The 20,754-nt window shown below is 47.5% G+C and overlaps 1 protein-coding gene across 9 annotated transcripts in view; it reads right to left on the bottom strand.

Moving 5' to 3' along the window:
• The window catches only part of HDAC5 (histone deacetylase 5), a 285,336-nt gene that overhangs the window by 40,792 nt on the left and 223,790 nt on the right, over positions 1-20,754 (bottom strand). For all 9 annotated transcript variants that reach the window (XR_013227134.1, XM_077315953.1, XM_077315952.1 and 6 more), the window contains 6 exons: positions 15,921-15,970; positions 10,441-10,548; positions 9,472-9,527; positions 8,957-9,044; positions 7,861-7,980; positions 5,917-6,014 (listed from right to left, as the gene is read on the bottom strand). Coding sequence is in view for 8 of the 9 variants with exons in the window: in XM_077315953.1 (XP_077172068.1) it covers positions 5,917-6,014; positions 7,861-7,980; positions 8,957-9,044; positions 9,472-9,527; positions 10,441-10,548; positions 15,921-15,970 (520 nt within the window). In the remaining variant the exon portion in view is untranslated. The remainder of the gene's footprint in view (positions 1-5,916; positions 6,015-7,860; positions 7,981-8,956; positions 9,045-9,471; positions 9,528-10,440; positions 10,549-15,920; positions 15,971-20,754) is intronic.

Genomic DNA, 20,754 nt, shown 5'->3' with positions numbered 1-20,754 from the left:
TCAGTTTTAAAACTTCCAGAGCCCACTAAACTCAAAAATAATAATGCTTCAAATTAAGTTCAAGGAAAGGAGAGGAAAGGGATGAAAAGGAAGAAACCTACAATTGATAATCTAACCTTATAAACAACCATATAAACTAATCCCTTCCCCTTTTTTTCTATGTAAGTTAGCAGACACATTCTGGGAGGGCCAGATGGCCTTGTGAGTCCCAGGGAAAAGGACCTGTCACAGTGAGTACCAATGGTTGTTCTCCTCTGGACTCCTGATGCCATCTGCTTATCAGAGCAATATTAGGACCAGGTGGGCAAGAGTCTGCCTCCACCCACTTGTTGCAGGACTCATCTCCCAAACACCACATCCACTGCACTAAACAGATTCAATTTATAGTATTTCACAGAAGTTGTAACAGAGGACCAAATGGTCGCCCTATGAATCTGCTCTATTGAGGCTGAACAACAAGCAGTATTCATAGATGCACTGCGAACAGACTGTGCCATGATGGGACGTGTCTACTCTGCATTTTGTATGTGATACATTTTCTTAAGCAGGCACCGATTGCTGCCAGCATCATTTTCTCCCCTATTTTGGTCTGTGATACTCTCACAAATAAGGTGTCAGATTTTCTAAGGCCCCCTGTCCTCATCAAATAGGCTCTCACAGTCCTTCTCACATCCAGCTTGTGCCAAAAAATGTCCTTTGAAAGTTATGGGGATGGACAAAAAGTGGCTAATTGAATTTCCTATGACTTATGGGAGGATTAATTTTGGGTATAAATGTTGGGGATGTTCTAAGAACAATTTTTGGGTGGTTACAGAGTTCCTTCTTAATTGACAAAGCTGCCAACTGCAGGAAGAGGTGGGGCAACCTGCCATAAATAAAACTCCAGCCTGCAGCCCAGCATGAAACCTCCAGTGCATAAATGGGTTAGTGCTGCCACCTGTCGATGCCTCTGTCTAGGCACTGTCTAGGCGCTTTTGCAAGAATTCCAAGGTATTTTAAAATTAAATCCTATACCACCTGACAAAGGACTTCCACGTGGAGTTATAAATCCTTGTAGTTTCAAGTGGATAGCCATGTTGGGCTGAAGTAGTAAAACAAAATTTGAGTCCAATGGCACCTTTAAGACAGACAAAGATTTATTGAAGGTTTGAGCATGCAGGTGTGTGCATGCAGTCGAAAGCTCACACCTTGAATAAATCTTTGTTGGTCTTAAAGGTGGCAGTGCGCTCAATTATTTGTATTAAATCCTTGTAGCGGAAGCCTTTCTGGATGCCATTATAGTGTCTGTCACCTGGGGACTGATTCCCTGTTTTAACAGTGCTTGTTGCTCAGTAGCCATGTGGTCAAGTGCAGCCACCCTGGGTCCTGATGCCAAATAGGACCCTGTAGGAACATGTCCAGTCTTACCTGAAGCTGCAGATGTTGACCTATCATTAGCCTCAAAATTGATGTAAACCATGGTAAGTGGGGAGCCACAAAAATGAACCTGGCCTTCTGACCCCTGATTTTCCTGAGTACCTTTGGCAGAATTGGGAGTGGGGGGGGGACACGCATAAAGCCATTCCATCAGCCATGGGGATGTCAAGGCATCTATCTGTTTCTCTCTCGTATGGTAGAATCTGATGTAGAATCTTGGGAGCAGATGATTCTCCAAACTTGCAAACAGATCTTTGTGGAACCCCAAAGTGATTGTAGATTTCTTTGAATGTCTCCAGGCTTAGGGACCATTCAAACTCCAGGATGGTCCTTTTGCTCAACCCATCTACCTGGACATTTAATTCCCCCTGTATGTGTTTGACCCTGAGTGACAGTAGACTGCTTTCTGCCCAGCTCACTATTTGTTGAGCTTCCTTGTGTAACCTGGGAGATTTCAATCTCCCTTGTTTGTTTACAACAGGGGTAGTCAACCTGTGGTCCTCCAGATGTCCATGGACTACAATTCCCATGAGCCACTGCCAGCAAATGCTGGCAGGGGCTCATGGGAATTGTAGTCCACGGACATCTGGAGGACCATAGGTTGACTACCCCTGGTTTACAAGACATTGTCTGTCCTGATCAGTACATGCTTTCGTATAAATAGGGACTGAAGTGTTGCAGGGCCAGTTTTATGACTTCCAAAACATTTATGGGTGACTCTGATTCTGCTTTCAACCACGTACCCTCTGTGTGGACCTGCCCTGTACCCCAATCTGAGAGGCTAGCATCCATGTATATCTCTACTTCCTCCCCTACAGTGAAAAACTTCACCTGAGAAATATTTCTGTGCTTGGTCCACCACACTAAGCTTTGTTTTACCTGCAGGGATACCTGTATATTCATGCTCTTTCCCTGATCACAGTTTCCATGTGAAATGATTCATAAACTTCAGATTCAGGATTGAGCACCAATCCATTTGAATTGGGGACAATAAAGAGAGTGGAGTAGACCTCTATATCTATCTCTGGAACAGGAACTGGCTCTATAGCCTGGATTTGGAGCAGGTACAAGCCACTAATGACCTAGCTACTATGGATACTGTGGTGGAATTCCTAATTGACATGGCTACTGCCTCATGAGTCTTAATGCATAATCTGCTCTCCTATCCATGCTATTCTAGATGGAACTTCACCATCCTTGGATACAAGGCCTTGAGACTGCAGTGCCATGACAGGCACACCACTGAATTCTGGAGAAACTCCTCAGCATACTCAGAAAGCTTGTCCATTTTCTTAACTAAAAGGCCTGGTTCATTCAGTTTGATTTTCCTTTCAAGGGATTAAGGCATGGGGAATATCTTTGGCTGTACATCACTAGCAGGAAAGTATTTCTGTCTACCTTTTACCCTTGGCTTTCCCTTTTTATCAGGTGGGGATTCCTCAGCCTCGGCTTATATTAGGATCAAGGTAGTAATACATTTCTGTAAGAGGTAGTCAAAATCCTCTGGCTTACACGTGTTGAACAGGTTCAGGCACCAGAATCTCTTCCACTGCCTTATCCTCAGTCAAAAATTCTCTCTCCTCCCCTTTGCTATCTAAGGAATCAGATGGTACTGGGGCCATGTATGACCTTTTCCTTGCAGCCCTGGTGAGCCAAAGAGCTCTTCCTTCCCCATAAGCAGTATGGGGGGGGGGTATAAGAGGGCTTGGGTAATATAGAGGATTGTTGCCCCTGTCCTGGGAAAATGGCATCAAAACTCTGGTAGATTCAAACATTTATGGGGACATGCCAGCTGGCAGTCCCCTAGACACGTGCCCCAAAGCACTACCAGTATCCAATCCTTGGGGCTCCTCCTCCACCAAATGTCCCAGAGAGCCCATTTGGGTTTGGGGATCACCTGGTTCCAACAGCGCCATGCAACTAAAATGGCCACTAAGGCTGCTGCAGAGTTCCATCAGGCCTCGTGGCTGCACATCTGCCTCATCAGGGTATCACCCTTTGGTGTTATAGTTGAGGCTTGCTGCTCTGTTTCAGGCCGCCACAGTTGGTATGGCCCCTGCTGGGCACGGTCTCCCGGGCCCAACAATTCCACATGGTCCACTATGGCCGATTCCAGGTCTGAGCCTGAAAGTAGCCTGTTGTTAAACTCCTTCTTGGCCATCTCCCAGCCTCCTTTCTATTCCCCGCAACGCTCCCTTGCCCAAAGGCAGAAAGCGAAAGTAAAGGGAGTGTGTATGGGGGAAAATCAGTGGTGGAGGGAGGCAATAGGGAAAGAAAAAAAGAAATAGGAAAGGTATAAGATAGGTAAGTATTGCAGGGGGGGAGAAAAGGAATTTTCTTAAATGCAGTAAAGAGAACAGAAGCCAAGCTCTCTGTTCGACTGCTCTCCCTGAAGGCAGGATAAAAACTGAAGGAGTGTGGTTCTACTGAAGGAGACAGGAAGGGGAGGAGTTTTTGTTTCCTGCCTCCCTAGCAACAGCAGAGAGAACCACCCAAACAGATGGCCTCAGGATACCAGGGGATAATATCTTTTTTCAGATATCACACTGCTGTCCACACAAAGATCTAGTAAACCGTTGTTTACCCAACAGCATCAGGAGACCAGGGGAGAATATCTTCTTTCAAATATCACACTGCTGTCCACACAATGATCTGGTAAACCTCTCTTTCAACAGGCTCCTGCTTCTTCAGTGAACCAAAAGAAGTACATAGGACAATGTCTAAGTAGGTGCCTCAAAGAAAGGACATCACAATTACAAAAGTCCTAGAAGAATTCTTTACAAATTTCAAATGGTCTTTTCAGTTCAAAATAACATCTCTTCTCCTAAATCAGTGGCTCTCAATCTGGGGGTCGGGACCCCTTTCATAGGAGTTGCGGCAGGGCAAGCAGCTTGGGAGGGGGCACCATCCACACAACAGCCTTGCAGAGTAGATCGAGAGAGCGTTCGTCTGTCTGGAGCAGCGGAAAAGAGTGAGATCGGTATGGTGGGACAAGAGGCAGAACTGAACTGAGAAACCCTGGGGGGGGAAACCAATTTATATACAATCATGAACAATGTATCCTCACGCCATTGGTCAGTTTCGGTTTAATTTCCGTGAAAGAACACTTGCATAATTTTATGGTTGGGGGTCACCACAACAGGAGGAAATCTGTTAAAGAGTCTCGGCATTAGGAAGCTTGAGAACCACTGATCTAAATGTATAGGCATGACCTGGGGTAGAATTTACCCGGATGACATTTAAAGCAGGATATTTACAGCAGTTTTGTAACTTTCTGTGTATTGTCACTAAAAACTGAATACAATATTTGTTGCAAAAGATAGTAATGGTGTATGGATTGGTATGGACACGTGGCTTCTTTGTACAGTGATTGCTAGTCTGCTGTGTCATTTCCACATACTGTACAACCCCGTGGACTACTTCTGTCACTTTCACACAATAGTCAATAATCATTGATGGGAAGGGTTTTTTGTAATTCCTGCATCAGCCCAGGAAGATTTGGCTCTGAAGCCTCCAAATGCTATTCCCAAGACCATTTATGAGGCTGCTGGAGCCTGCTTTATGACTAGGATCTCAGAGACCCAGGCAGGCCGTGGAAGTTCACCATGTGACCTTGGGACTGTTACACATTCTCAATCTAACTTCCCTCACAGGGTGCCTGTGAGGATAAAATGGAGGGGGGAAGATTGAGGTAAACTGTTTTGGGTCACCGACTGAGGAGAAATGTGGGATATAAATATCTAAATAAACGAATGACTTTGAAATATCCTATTAGTTTTGGCATATATTCCATATTATGCCATTTAACTAGGATTTTAATTTTCTGATGCCTCTTCCTTGACTTAAGTTTTTTATGAGAATGGCAGATTACATATGAAATACATAAATACTCTTTAAAAGAAATAGGATATATCCTTAGAAACTATATGCTAGCAATGAAGCAGGGAGCCCAGTTCTGAACAGTGAACCTGAAGATACTGAACGGATTACACACTCACTTCCCTGCCCAGCACAGAGGTAAACTGAGGCAGCATGAGCCTGCAGTCTGCATTTTATGGAGGGAACTAGACTACACATATTGTCTGTCTCATCTGTTAGAGCTCTAAACTGATTTTCTTGGCTGTCTGAATTAAAAACACCCAGGCACTGCTTCCCAGCACCTTCCTCAACCCCCAAAACATCACATCCATAATCCAAAAATTATGCATAGTTTGATGCAGAGATTAAAACAGGCTGCTTAAATGGGAGGCCCAGAAGAAAAAGGCCAGAAGCTACTAAGCTATTAAGTTTAGCCAAGAATAGTAACAGCAGTTTGGGGCTAGCCTCTCGTAGCTTATGAAAAGATCTATCCCAGTTCTAAGGTACAACTATGACAGAGACCATCTTCTATCGGGATTCTCATCATGGAAGAGAATCTGCTAATACACGAGGGCCTTTACCCACAGAAGCACCTTTGAAAGTGAAGCCTCCACTACTCATAGCAACTGTTGGCACCCCTACCGGAAGGCAGTCAGATACTCCACATCACCAATTGCGGGGTCCACTCCACCAGTCCAGGGAACATTGATGTTGTAGCCTATACCCATTCCACTGCCGACCTGGAAGAGAGGAAACCATCCAGAGTTGCAAGGGAACCACTCTGTGGTGGAAGAGCTAAACCAAGGAGGGGTGGGGATTGGAGGCAAGGAGCAGGATCTAAGCAGTAGCAAGCAGGATATATACAGGAGAAAAGACTCAGAATATGAGGCTACCTAGGAAGGGCACCTGCCTTGTCTTGACGGGATGCAGCTACAGACTGTACAGACCATCAGGAACCTTCGACACCTCCCTTACTATGGAGGCACAGGTCACTAAAGTAGCATGCCAGGCTTTTTTCCCCTCTACACCAGGCAAAGCTACTAGCACCCTATCTGGCCCCAGATCTGTGTGATGGTCACCTCCAGGTTATACTACTGTAACTCGCTCTTATGCAAGTCTTCCCTTATCCTTGATCTGGAAGTTACAGTTGGTTCAGAATGCAGCTGCACAGATCCTATCAAGGACCCCCAGGAGAGCGCAAATATGACCAGTTCTTCAATTGGCTGCTGACTGAGTTCCAGATCAGGTTTAACATGCTGGTTTTAACCTTTAAGGCCTTATGTGATCTGGGAACCTGTTGGACCACCTCTCTGAATATGTCCCCTACAGGGCTCTTTATTCAGCTAATGCCAACTTATCCCCAGTCCCAGAGATGTGCGCCTGGCCTCAACCAAGGCCAGGGCCTTTTCAGCCCTGTCTCTAGTCTGGTGGAATGAGTTGCTGTCTGAGGTGTGAGTACTCAAAGAATTCCCAAGGTTCTGGAAGGCATGTTAGACATCACAAAGCATTTGGTTGAGGCGAGGGTCCACCACTACCATCTAATGGAACCCCCAGCCAAACAACTGTACCCCCTTTAGCCTCCATTAATGTATTTCAAATTTTAAATTTGTACTGTTTCTTAATCCTATTGACATGTGCTGCCCGAGACATCTGGAGAGGGGTAGCATACAAATCAATCAGTCAATAGGTCTAACTATTTAACATTTCAGGCAGAATCTCTATTTACCAGAATGCTTTTTAAAATGAACATATTGTTTAAAAGAATACTGCTTTGCATACACAGTTTACCTTCAGTCAGCCAGTGAAGATCCTTGTGCTACGGTGGCCACGGCTGCCAAAACAACTTTTTAAAACTGTGCAGCCAATCAGAAGCCCTGTTTGGCAAACACTTCCCTGACTCCATCCACTTTTAAAAACAATTGACAGGCACTAGGCAATGTGTCAACAGGTGCCATGTTGAGGACCCCTGCTGTAAGCTGACCTGCTTTTCAGGAAGTTATCATGGTGATGGAAAGTACAATCAAGTCATAGTTGACACCCCTTACAGTTTTCAAGGCAAGAAATGTTCAGAAGTGCTTTGCCATTGCCTGCTTCTGCATCGTGACCCTGGTATTCCTTGGAGGTCCCACAGCCAAATACTAGCCAGGTTCGCCCCTGCTTAGCTTCGGAGATCTGATGAGATCGGGCTATCTTAGTCAGGGCTCAGTAAACTTACTTTCAGTTAAATCTGAATGGGCCCATTATAGTTCATGTTGGCTTTGAAAAAACAGGATTTTGAGACAGGAATAAACCATGGCATGTCAATTCTGACTTGCAGGATAAGCACAAACCAGAACTTGCTGGTTGGAATGTAGCAGCAAACTACAGTTTGTCCATAATCAGAAAGTAATTAATTCATTTTCATCATACAATACAGGAGGGAGTGGGGAGGAGAGTGCCTGAAAAAACCCAGAATTTATTACTGACACAACTTCACATCTTAAGTTTGGTGCCTATGTTCCTCTCACAATATCCATTTTTGACACAGAGATTAGAGAGGGACTGTAAAGCCAAGGACTAGCAAGCTGAATAAAAGTTTAAAATCACCTCTTCAGGAGCACCACTCCCTGGGAAGAAATTGCCATTGTCATAGCGGTGGAGAGAGATGTAGAGCACACTGGGGTCACTGTAGAATGCCTGCTGGGTGCCATTGCCATGATGAATATCCTACAGGAATATGAATAAGAGTCAATAAGGCCACAATGCCCAGCCAATCAACCCAAAGGAAATGCCAAATCCAGGAGGTGATTAGAGATGGGTGTCAAAGGCCAAATGCCCTTCTGTTTGGACATCTTAGCAGACTATGCATGAGCCTCCCAACTACAAATGGATCAGAATCAAGTGTGGAATTAAGACAGGGGAGAGAAACCAACTGCAGTTCTGGTCACCAAATCTCAAAAAGAACATTATAGATTGAAATGTACAGAAGTAGGCAACCAAGATGATTAAGAGGTTGGAGAACCTTCCCTATGAGAAAAGGCTGAAGAGTATGGGACTTTTACATTTAGAAAAGAGACAACTGGGGGGGGGGGGACAACAAGACAGAGGCTTATAACATTGTGCATGGGATGGAGAGAGTTGACAAAGAGGAATTTTCTCCTTTTCCCCAAATACTAGAACCTGAGGGCATCCAATGAAACTGATGGGCTGTAGGTTCAGGACAGATTAAAAGGAAATATTGCTTTACAAACAGAATTATTAATATGTGAAATTCACTGCCAGAGATGTAGTGATGGCTACAAGAATAAATAGATTTAAAAGGGGCATTCATGGAAGAGAAGTCTATCAAAGTCTACTAGCTGTGGTGGCTTAGGGGAACTTCCACAGTCAGAGGCAGTAAACCTCTGAATCCCAGAGCCAAGATCCAACTGAGGTGTTGGTCTCTATGTCTTGTTGCTGGCTTTCCAGAGGAACTGGTCGCTGGACTAGATGGACTATTGGTCTGACCCAACAGGGCTCCTTTTGTTCTTATAATCTCACAAGTATTAGATGAAGAATGGGCTAGTGCCTGCACATGGGGCTGCAGTCCTCTGCACACACTCATTTGGGAGTCAGCTCCCACTGAATACTCCATATGCACACATCCGCCTAGATGTTTTTCACTTTGTGCAAGGGCAACAACAGTGGCAGATGAGGCCCTTACCCAGTCCACAATGAGAATTTTGCTGATGGCAAGTTTTTGCTGGAGAAGCTTGGCAGCAATGGCAACAGAGTTGAAGAAACAGAAGCCCCTGGGAAACGAAGGGGAGAAATGGCATTGTTAGAACAAAAGACAAAACCCACAACAATTGCCACACTCTCCCTGTTTTAGTGATTCATTATTTTCCATTTGCATTTATTGTCTTGATCCTCGCTGCCTCCCCCCATTAGCCTCCTGGAGCAGTGGGACGGAAAAGCTCCGCATCTCACAGAGGTTCACTATGCATCTGAGACAAATTTACATCTTCATAGTCTGAGTGTATGAGTGTTGTCTGCCTCTCCAGGGTTTCAGGTAGAGGCCTTGTGTATCGCCTCCTACCTGATCCTTTTATTGGAGATGCTGGGAATTGAACCTAGGACCCCTTCCATGCAAAGCAGATGCTCTGCCACTGAACCGTAAGTCCCCTGGAGGTATTTTGTTTATTTACCCCATCTTCCCATTTGGTTTTACCCACTCACATGGCTGTGGACTCCTCTGCGTGATGACCCGGTGGCCGGATGACAGCAAATCCATTCTGTAAGGAGAAAAATATACAGACTTGAGTGCTACCAAAACTGGATCCACCAGCTGTCTCATGGCTTCCCGGCAATCAGGAAACGATGGCAGCCTTCTGCACCATTATACCTACAGCAGTGGTCCCCAACCTCCGGTCCGGGGACCGGTAGCGGTCCGTGGATCAGTCGGTACCGGGCCGCGGCTCCTCCTCGTCCTCCTCCCTGGCTGCTGCCTATGGGGCTGCCCTGCCACTCTGCCACTGGCTCACTTTTGGTGCTCTCCAGCGGCCGCCATGCCAGTGGGAAAGCATGCGTTGCAGGGGCTCAGGTGGTGGTGACAATGTCCCTCGGCAAAAGACTACCCCCCCCCCGGGCCTCAGTAAAATTGTCAAGCATTGACCAGTCCCCGGAGATAAAAAGGTTGGGGACCACTGACCTACAGGACAAAAAGCTGCCTGGTTCCACTCTGCACATGCTCAGAGGTTTGGCCTTTCACTGAATTGGCATACAAGTGGCTTCCTGTCAGAAGATAAACACACACATGCTCAGGAACATTCTCCTCCCAGCACTAGGGTGCAAAAGCCAGCAGCTCTAGCAATAGTCCCAATTGGGCTTCATGATGTTCTTAACTAGTCGAGAGGAATAACTGGAAGTATAACCGGCAATGCACTTTTGGCAATTCTCAGACAATATGTGCACAGTGGCTCCATCTAGCTCAATACTGTATTTCTTTAGAGAATCAAGGCAGAGAAAGCCTTTCCTAAAAAACTGAGATCTAGTGAAGAGGCTAGGGATTGAACCAGGGATTTTCTGCAGACAAAGCATGTGCTCTGCCACTCTTGAGTCACAGCCCCTTCTCCTGTTTGAGGGCAAGGCTTAAAGGGGAGGAGTGGTACTGCAATGCAGAGAATCCGCTTGCTGGGCAGAACCCACCTTAAGCTCCCCAGTTGCCACTTTGAAGGCCAGCTCCAGCAAGCAGCCGACAGCCATACGGACCGCACTGGATGAGTGCATTTCATTCCACACTGTGTCGCTGTCAACCTGCAAAGGGAGATCAGAGCCATTTTCAGGAGCAAGGAATAGTTATTGAGCTGATCTGGAATCATCACTTGGGGTTTGGATGAACAGGCAGCAGGAGTTTAATACAGGGGGGTGCCTGCATGAGCCATGCTCCTCCAAGGCTTTCAAACCTTAAAGCAGCGGTCCGCAAGCTTAAGCTTGCTGCGGACCGCTGCGGCGTAGTGGGGGGAGAGGGCGGCCCAGGGGCTCGCGCACGCGTGGCAGCCCCAGTGCAAACGCGCATGCGCGGACTGCCACGCACGCGCGTTTGCGCCCGGCAGTCCGCGCTTGCCCGTTTGCGCCGCCGCCATGCCGGCGACCGCGGCTCCCCCTCCCGGCCCCTCCGGGGCGCGAGCAAATCGGCCGCTAAAGCGGCCGATTAGCTTGCGGCTCGGCAAGCTTCTCTTCCCTCCCCTCCCGAAATAAGAAGCTCGCCAGGCCGCGAGCTAATCGGCCGCTTTGGCAGCCAATTTGCTCTCGGCCTGGCGAGCTTCTCACTTCGGGGGGGGGGGAGGGAAGAGGGAGCCGCGGCCCGGCGCCAAGGCCTTCGCGGTTGGGAACCACTGCCTTAAAGGGCTTGTGTAGGTAACTGGAAAAAGAATCTTCCACCAGTGCAGTGATGATGACTTTGACCCTCTTGCCTCAACTCTTTGTGTGTCCTGCATGTGTTTATTTTGTGACATCCCCCAGAGATCACTAAGATCATATGACCCGGACCCAAGGAAGTAAAATTGGCCTCGAGCAGGGCCAGGGCCTTCTCAGCACCTGGTGGAACACTGTGTCTGAAGAGATCAGGATTTTAAACCTCCAGGATTTTAAACCATTCCAGAGGGACTGTAAGATAGCTGTTCTGCCAGGCCTACAGTTGAGACCAAGAAACTAACACCAGCAAAACACTGGCTTCTCTACCTGACACGGAGTACCACCTAAGAAATCTGCCCAACACATCCCCACATGTCTTCTAATTGAAATCATAGAATCATAGAATCAGAGTTGGAAGGGGCCATACAGGCCATCTAGTCCAGCCCCCTGCTCAACCCTGCTCAACCATTGAGGAGAAAAGTGGACGCATACAAGAAGAACATTGTGAGGGCTTATGGGAAAGCAAGCTGTATAACTGTATCAGGGGTCTGGGAAGTCAGAATGGGCAAGCTCAGAATGAGGGATACAACAGCAGACAGCTAAAGGAGCAGACCAGACAGAGAAGAAGGATGGAGAAGATGGCTGGCTAAAGGAATACACAGCACATGATCCACCCAGATTGTCCTCTTGAATGGTGCAGAGCCATCCAAGCTGCTGATGTCTTTGGAAGAGGTAGCAGAGGGGCTGCAAAGAGAAAGAGCAGTACATGGTACCATGTTGTTGTTGTCAGGTGCAAAGTCGTGTCCGACCCATCGCGACCCCATGGACAATGATCCTCCAGGCCTTCCTGTCCTCTATCATTCCCCGGAGTCCATTTACGTTTGCACCTATTGCTTCAGTGACTCCATCCAGCCACCTCATTATCTGTCGTCCCCTTCTTGTTTTGCCCTCGATCGCTCCCAGCATTAGGCTTTTCTCCAGGGAGTCCTTCCTTCTCATGAGGTGGCCAAAGTATTTGAGTTTCATCTTCAGGATCTGGCCTTCTAAGGAGCAGGCAGGGCTGATCTCCTCTAGGACTGACTGGTTTGTTCGCCTTGCAGTCCAAGGGACTCGCAAGAGTCTTCTCCAGCACCAGAGTTCAAAAGCCTCAATTCTTTGACGCTCGGCCTTCCTTATGGTCCAACTTTCACAGCCATACATTGCAACTGGGAATACCATAGCCTTGACAAGACTCACTTTTGTTGGCAGGGTGATGTCTCTGCTTTTTAGGATGCTGTCTAGATTTGCCATAGCTTTCCTCACCAGGAGCAAGCATCTTTTAATTTCTTTGCTGCAATCCCCATCTGCAGTGATCTTGGAGCCCAGGAAAATAAAATCTGTCATTATCTCCATTTCTTCTCCATCTGTTTGCCAGGAATTGAGAGGGCCAAATGCCATGATCTTTGTTTTCTTGATGTTGAGTTTCAAGCTAAGTTTTGCACTTCCCTCCTTCACCCGCATCAACAGGCTCTTTAGTTCCTCTTCACTTTCTGCCATTAGAGTGATATCATCTGCATATCTGAGGTTGTTGATATTTCTCCCTGCAATCTTGATCCCAATTTGTGACTCCTCTAATCCCACCTTTCTCATGATATGCTCCGCAAACAAGTTAAATAGGCAAGGCGACAGTATACAGCCATGCCGAACTCCTTTCTCAATTTTGAACCAATCAGTGATTCATAGAATCATAGAGTTGGAAGGGGCCATACAGGCCATCAACCCCCTGCTCAATGCAGGATCAGCCCTAAGCATCCTAAAGCATCCAAGAAAAGTGCCACCGACCCCGGTGAGTTGGGGCCCACTCTGCCATCTCCTGCCCGCGGGAGCGGCTTCCACTCCAGCTCCCCTCGGAACGCCGCCCTGCTGCCGCCTCCCCACACCATCCCCGCTTCGCCCACCACCGAAACCCGCCGCTCCCAGCCTACCCCCTCCTCGCAGCTCACAGCTGCCCGCAGCTCTTCAGCCCACCTCCTGGAGCTCCCACCCCACCACTTACTGCCGCCTTTCCCCAAAGAACCCCGCTGCTGTGGCCCTGCTCAACCTTTTGCCGACTTTTCCCCGATTTGGATGCCACGCTCCAAAATGGCGCCCCTGACTCTGACGACGCCGGCGAGCCGCTCCACAGTCTGCGGCCTGCCGACACCTCCCACGCCCACAAAATGGCGCAGCTGCACAGGCGAGCGCCCCGGAGCCTGCGACGCCGAGCCGTTGTGTGCCGTGATTGGCCGTATGCCATGCCGCTGCCCAACTCGCTTGCTGGACGCTGCTGCCCTCCTTCCTGGGCCCCGGTGAGTCTCCCTGACGGGGGGGGGGCGCACAACAACAGACACCACCACCCCCAGGCCAGGCCCCGTCGCCCACACGCCCGCGCCCACGTTTGCCCCCAGCTAGCGCCCGCTGTATTGCACGACAGCAGGCTTGATTCCTACAGAATAATTCAATAAAAACAACTCTAGCTTAGGTAGCTAAGCAGAGTGATGAGATGAGAAATGCCAGGGTACAAGCATTCTGGAAAAGCAAAGGAAAATGCATGTAATGCCAAACAGGGAGGTCACAGAAAAGCCTCTTCTCACTTAAAATACTGCTCTGCCTGGAGGTTAGACACAGCCAAGCCATGTGTCTTTCTTCTTTGCAACTCTCTGCAGATTTGTGGCCTACTACACAGCATTTTTTGCAGACGAAACTGGTTCTTTTGTCTCCTGTTTCATCTGTACAATAACCCTGTGCAGTAGGCCTCAAGTCTTTCAATTCAACAACAACCTGTGTGGGAGGCCTTAAATGTTTCTTCTCTACCACAACCCTGTCCAAACAATGTTTCTTCTCTACCACAACCCTTTCTGCTGGGGGAGCTGATCTTTATACTCTGCAGGTGAGCTGTAATTCCAGGAGCTCTCCAGACCGGCATCAGTCCTGTGAGTCTGGAAAGTGCAGGAACATCTAAATAAATATTTATAGCCTTTGGGTAATAAACAACAGTGTACAAAAATTGGTTCTTCTAAGGAGCAACCATGAAAGAAACATGTGGGCACATAACAGTGAAAAAATGGAGAAGAAGGACAGGGTGGACACCTGTGTACTGCGACTACCCCATGTGTATTAGGGCAGAGGGGCATTTCAGGGTCTGTGGCCTAATTCACACAAAAAGGGGAATGATGCATATCTGAGGACAGGCTCTGGAAAGCTCATCTGTAACCACTATGCCACAATTCCCAAAGGTCAGTCCTCTTCCATACTCAATGAACATTCCACACCACAGGTTCTTGACACCCATCTCTCCACACCCATGCCCTCATTTGGCACCATGCCACCACACCCTCCCACACAACACACATTCAACCCCACCCCCTTACAGACTGGACAATTCCTCCTGTTCCTCTTCCCACTGCCAAGCTCTAGCGCCCGTTGTATTCTTGGATAAAATGGGCTTTGCTCCTAGTCATCTATAAAATGGGATGGGGGCTATAGCACCCTTAAAAAGAAAAAAAATGAGGCATGCAGCCAGGAACACAGTTAGGCAGCTATAGTGAGAAGCGATGACCATTTAGAGGATGTTGGGCCTATCCTAGCCAGTCTCTGGGATAGGCAGTATAGAAATTTAATAAACTATCTGCAATGTTCTACAATGTTTACGAATCTTCAGAGACCTTGATTTGGTTGCCCTCATTATCTGAGGCTAGATAGGTGACAAACTGAAAAAAGGGTTTTCTTGGTTGTGGCACCAAAATCTTGGAGCCTCCTCTAGGGAGATCCAAAACAGATTCATCTGTTTTGTCAGTGTCTTTTGCCAGTTGGTTTTTATATGCTGCTTTTCACTACCCAACGGAGTCTCAAAATGATAAACACTTTTCCTTTCCTCTCTCCACAACAGACACCCTGTAAGGTAGGTAGGGCTGAGAGCTTTGAGAACTGTGATTGGCCCAAGGTCTCCCAGCTGGCTTCATGTGGACCCCAATTTCATGCCCCCTTACCAAAAATCTCCAGAATTCAGCCTGGCCTGGAGAGAATTCACCTATTAGGTTGATGTAGTGGTTAAGAGTGGCAGCTTCTAATCTGGTGAGCTGGGTTTGATTTCCCGCTCCTCCACATGCAACCAGCTGGGTGACTTTGGCCTCTCGTCACAGGACTGACAGAGCTGATCTGACTGACCGAGCTCTCTCAGCCTCACCTACCTCACAAGGTGTTCGTTGTGAGGAGAGGAAATGGAAAGCGATTGTAAGCTGCTTTAAGACTCCTAGTAGAGAAAAGCAACACAAAAACAATAGCTCTTCCTTTTCCTTTGTCCCTGAATTAGAAGAAAGCCATTTCAAGGATCTAGCTTGTATCCTGGCTAGGTGGTGGATCAGCAATTTGTGACTGACCATGTTGAACGCTGCTTTCAGGACTAATAAAAGCAGCAGCATGAACCCGCCTAGATCCAGCTTCCCCGGGAGATCATCATTCAGGGTGACCAAAGCTGTCTCCACCACATGATCAGGCTGGAAGCTGGACTGGAGAGGGTCAAGTGTTGAAGTTTCTTCAAAAAATCCTGGGAATTGTCCTGCCATATTAGAGTTTACTGTTCTTAACCATTACACCATTATTGGTCCTACTCCTCGGTTTTAGTTTGGGTTATTTGATTATTTTATAGTGGGTTTGATTGTTCTAATGTTTTATGTGCATTGCTTTGGGGACATGAGGAGTAAAATGTCATCCTTTCTTTGCTAATCATTAATATTCAAGAATCAAGTACATACCCCAATGCCTCCACATGGGAGGACAGCATACATCTTCTGAGTAAGGGGTCCTACAGAGAAAGAGACAGAGAAGGTGAACATTTACAACAGGCATAGGGCATGTCAGAGGTATGCACACACTTAAGAGAAGCCATCAGAATAAGAATTGGAACCAGGAAGGGGCAGGTGGGGGAGGGGGGCTGGAGCATAGGCATGTTGCTCAACAACTAGGCTGTTATACACTATTGTCAGAAAGGAAGAGTTTTGCACAATCAAGTATGAATAAAGCCAGCTTTTAAAACAGTGAGAAAGGGAGGAGGGGGTCTTCTTTCATTGCCCAGAAGGCTACGCTGAGGATCATGGGACCTGCATGGCGAATAGAGCAAACTGGATGAAAGGAGAATAGAGCAAAACTGCTGACTGGATACAACCCAAATTAATGCTGCTACATGGCACATATTTTTTGGCTGAGATGAATGTCCCCTGCCTGAAATGGATGCTGGACTCCACCCCTTGCCACATGGCCCCCGATTGGTTCTGGTGGCCCTGTCCATCATATTGTATCAATCTTTTGTGTGTCTGTGTGTGTATACATTCTATACATTAATAAATATATAAATAAACTATATATACTATATAGTGTGTATGTGTATGTATGTGTGTGTGTGTGTGTGTATATATATATATATATATATATATATATATATATATATATATATATATATATATATATATATATATATATATATATATATATATATATATATATATATATATATAAACTGCATACCTTTAAATAGGACAGGGTCCTATTAAATAAAAGAGTAAGGCCACCTGGGGAGGAGTTAGGGCGGGCCCTGTCAGGATAAAAACTCAGAGGGCCCAATCAGGAGCTGCAAAGCGGCTCCTGATTGGGCCCTCCGAGTGTCCATCTAGGGCCAAGCAGCCAATGGGGAGGCGCGCAAAGTGCCTTCCTATTGGCCCCTCACCAGGACAGACCAAAATTCCATTCACCCAGCCCAGTCTGGCTGCCAGTCTGCTCCTGACCACCAAAGGGAGAGGAGGTCAGTAGAGCTGCCAAGGGGGATGAGAACAGAGGCTTGGACAGGCTGCGCCAGCCCTTTTCACCCCAAGGCTGTCCTAACTGTCAAGTCCAACTGCAAATTGCCTCAGAACCTGACAGAGCTGGCAGGAGGCTGCAGAGTGCCCCCCCTCCCCCCCTTCAGGCCTGCTGCGAAGGAGCCTCTGACAGGCCCTGACTGAGGGGAGGGAGGCCTTTCCAAGAGCAACGCAGGGGAGCCTTAGGGGCTTTCCTTTTGAGGGGGGGGGACTTACCCCTTCTGCCAAACAGTTGCCTGACAGGGAGGCCACAGAAAAGCCCCTTCTCACTTAAAATACTGCTCTGGCCGGAGGTTAGACACAGCCAAGCCATGTGTCTTTCTTCTTTGCAACTCTTTGCAGATTTGAGGCCACTGCACAGCGTTATTCTGCAGAGGAAGTTGGCTCTTTTGTCTCCTGTTTCATCTGCACAACAACCCTGTGCAGTAGGCCTCAAGTCTTTCAATTCAACAACAACCTGTGTGGGAAGCCTTAAATGTTTCTTCTCTACGACAACCCTGTCCAAAGTAGCCCTTTCTGCCTGGGGAGCTGATCTTCATACTCTGCAGGTGAGCTGTAATTCTAGGAGCTCTCCAGGCCACACCTGTAGGTTGGCTACCCCTGGGTTGGAAATATTCCTGGAGGTCTGGAGGTGGGACTTCAAAATCATACAATGCCTCAGAGTCCAGCCTTCAAATGAGCCATTTTTGCCTGCAGTTGGTAGGGAGTGGTGCAGGTGTGTCCCTCCTGGGCTATGGGCTATGGCCAGCCCTTATCAGCAACTGTTTGTATTCTGGGGCACAGACAGGCAGACCAGCATCAGTCCTGTGAGTCTGGAAAGTGCAGGAAGATCTAAATAAATATTTACAGCCTGAAACTAAATGGAGAACAAGTAAATGTCTGGAGACACATCGTAACTGAAATAGTAACTGGCAAATAACCTTGGCCTGGCAAATAAAAAAACAGTATTAAAAACCTTACTAAGGTCAAGACTGCTGTACACAGACAGTCTTCCTCTTAGGGTTGCCAGCTTCCCTGTGAGGCTCTCTACCCCACCTCCCTCCTTGGGCGTCTGCTATGGGGAGAGAAGGGGAAGACGATTGGAAAATGCTTTGAGACACCTGAGGCCTGCTGGGTCACTGCGGCCCATTCCCAGTTCTCTCAGATCTCTCACAACCCTACATACCTCACAGGTTGACTATTGTGGAGAAATGAATGGAAAAGGTGTTTGTAAACCGCTTTGAGACTCCTTTGGGTAGTAAGCAATAGGGTACAAAAATCCGTTCTTCTAAGGAGCAACCATGAAAAAAGCATGTGGGCACATAACATTTTACCAACAGTGAAAATATGGGAGACAGAAGGAACAGGGTGGACACCTGTGTACTGTGACTACCCTATGTGTATTAGGGCAGAGGGGCATTTAGGTGAATGTGGCCTAATTCACACAGGAAGGGAAATGACGCAGAACTGGGGGGAATTGGTTGCCATGTAATCTTCCCCTAAGAAGGGTCTCCAGTCTGATTTTCCCTTCACATATCTGAGGACATGGCTCTGGAAAGCTCATCTGTAACCACTATGCCACAATTCCCAAAGGTCAGTCCTCTCCCACAATCAACGAACATTCCACACCACAGGTTCTTGACACCCATATCTCCACACCCATGGCCTCATTTGCCACCATGCCACCACAACCTCCCACACAACACACATGACAACCCATGCCCTTACAGACTGGACAACTCCTCCCCTTCCTCTTCCCACTGCCAAGCTCTAGCGCCCGTTGTATTCTTGGAGACAACGGGCTTTGCCCCTAGTATATCATATAAAGGTAAAAGTATCCCCTGTGAAAGCACTGAGTCATGTCTGACCCCTGGGGTGACGCCCTCTAGCGTTTTCAGGGCAGACTCAATTCGGGGTGGTTTGCCAGTGCCTTCCCCATTCATTACCGTTTACTCCCCAGCAGCAAGCTGGGTACTCATTTTACCGACCTCGGAAGGATGGAAGGCTGAGTCAACCTTGAGCCGGCTGCTGGGACTGAACTCCCAGCCTCATGGGCAGAGCTTTCAGACCGCACGTCTGCTGCATTACTACTCTGCGCCACAAGAGGCTCTTTATATATATCATATATATAAACTATATATATATATATATATCATAGAATAGATTCTAATCTATCTATGTGTCTATCCTTCTGTCTGTCTGTCTGTCAAGGCTGGAACTGTGTTGCTACGCAGCTCCAGTGTAATGAAATTACACCGTCCATGTATGCATTGCTTGATTCATGCTTAGGTGGAGCCGAGAGGGAGAGACACGTTTTTTCTTTTTTTTTTATGGACTGTAGCCTGACCACGTGGGAGACAGCCGAGGCAGAAAGGTAGGTTGCCTCGCTGCTTTTTCCTACACCCTGTTGTGCTTCTTAGTTCAGAGCCACGCCGCAAAGCTGGGGAAAGCACTGGGGCGCCCTGCTCCTTTCCCCCTCATCCCTCTGCGTGGCTCGCACTAGCAAAGCCATTCCCTACCTACTTCCCTGCTGCTTTTTTCTTCACCCCGCTGCACTGCTCTGATTGGAGCCACACTCTGAAGCCAAGAAAAAACAGCTGCTTTCTCCTTCACCCCTCTGCATTGCTTGCAAACACAGTTTGACTAACTCTAAATCATTATAAGTTGTGGCAGCTCTGAGTTGCTATGTGGATCTTGATTTTGTTGGGAAAAAATATATTTTCTGTGTTTGATGGGTTAGGGGGCTGCTAGGATGCGAGACTATGGTGCTGAAAAGTGATTGGTGGCTGACGCTGCATCACAGTGATTGACAAGCCAAAACGGGGGGGTGGGGTGGGGGATGGGACAACGGGTTCTCTTGACTTCCACTCAACCACCTGAATTGTCAGGAAGCAAAAACCTGGGACAAGACTGGGGAATAAAGCAAGAGAAGAAGCCATTTCTGAAACAACAGCCAATTGGACATTAGCTGTGAGGCATTTGCGAGTCACTTCGCAGACAAAATCTCGACTCTCCGCCATGACCTTCCTCCTTGGACACAGAAAGTGAACTAAAGGCTCTTTGGCCATCTTTGAAGAGAACAATGTGTTACTTCAGATGACTCATTAGATGAAGTGGACAGGATGCTAGCAACAGCAAGGCACTTGCCCACTAGACCCGTGTCCATCGTGGCTCCTAAAAACAACAGGCATAAGAATAGGAGCCCCTCTCCAGGAAATAATCAACCTCTCCATTTCATTGGGAGAATTCCCAGAGGAATTAAAAGAGGCAGTGTTATGCCCGTTGCTCAAAAAAACATCCTTGGCTCCACAGGAGCCTGACAATTACCGCCCCATGTCGCATCTAGCGTTTCTGGGAAAGTTGGTTGAAAGGGCAGCTGCAGGCCAAATATCAGCAATCCTGAAAGAAACTTCAGCCCTTGACTCATTCAGTCGGGCTTCTGGCATGGCCACAGAGTGGAGACAGTGCTAGTCGCCCTAATGGATGACCTCCGCCTGTTTCACTGAGAAACCGCTCTGTCAGGAACTTCTTCCGGATGTTTAGATGGAATTTCTTTTGAATTAATTTCACCCCATTCATTCTGGTCCGTCCTTCCGGGGCAAGAACAATTCTGCTCCATCCTCTATATGGCACCCTTTTAAATACTTGAAGATGGCTATTAGATCCCCTCTCAGTCGTCTCCTCTCTAGGCTAAACAGACCAAGCTTCCCCAACCTTTCTTCATACATCTTGGTCTCCAAACCCCTCACCATCTTTG

The sequence above is a fragment of the Paroedura picta genome, chromosome 16 (genome assembly GCF_049243985.1).
Source record: "Paroedura picta isolate Pp20150507F chromosome 16, Ppicta_v3.0, whole genome shotgun sequence".
NCBI lineage: Eukaryota > Metazoa > Chordata > Lepidosauria > Squamata > Gekkonidae > Paroedura > Paroedura picta.
Note: the sequence above shows the minus strand (reverse complement) of the source record. Positions and strands in the feature narration are given on the sequence as shown.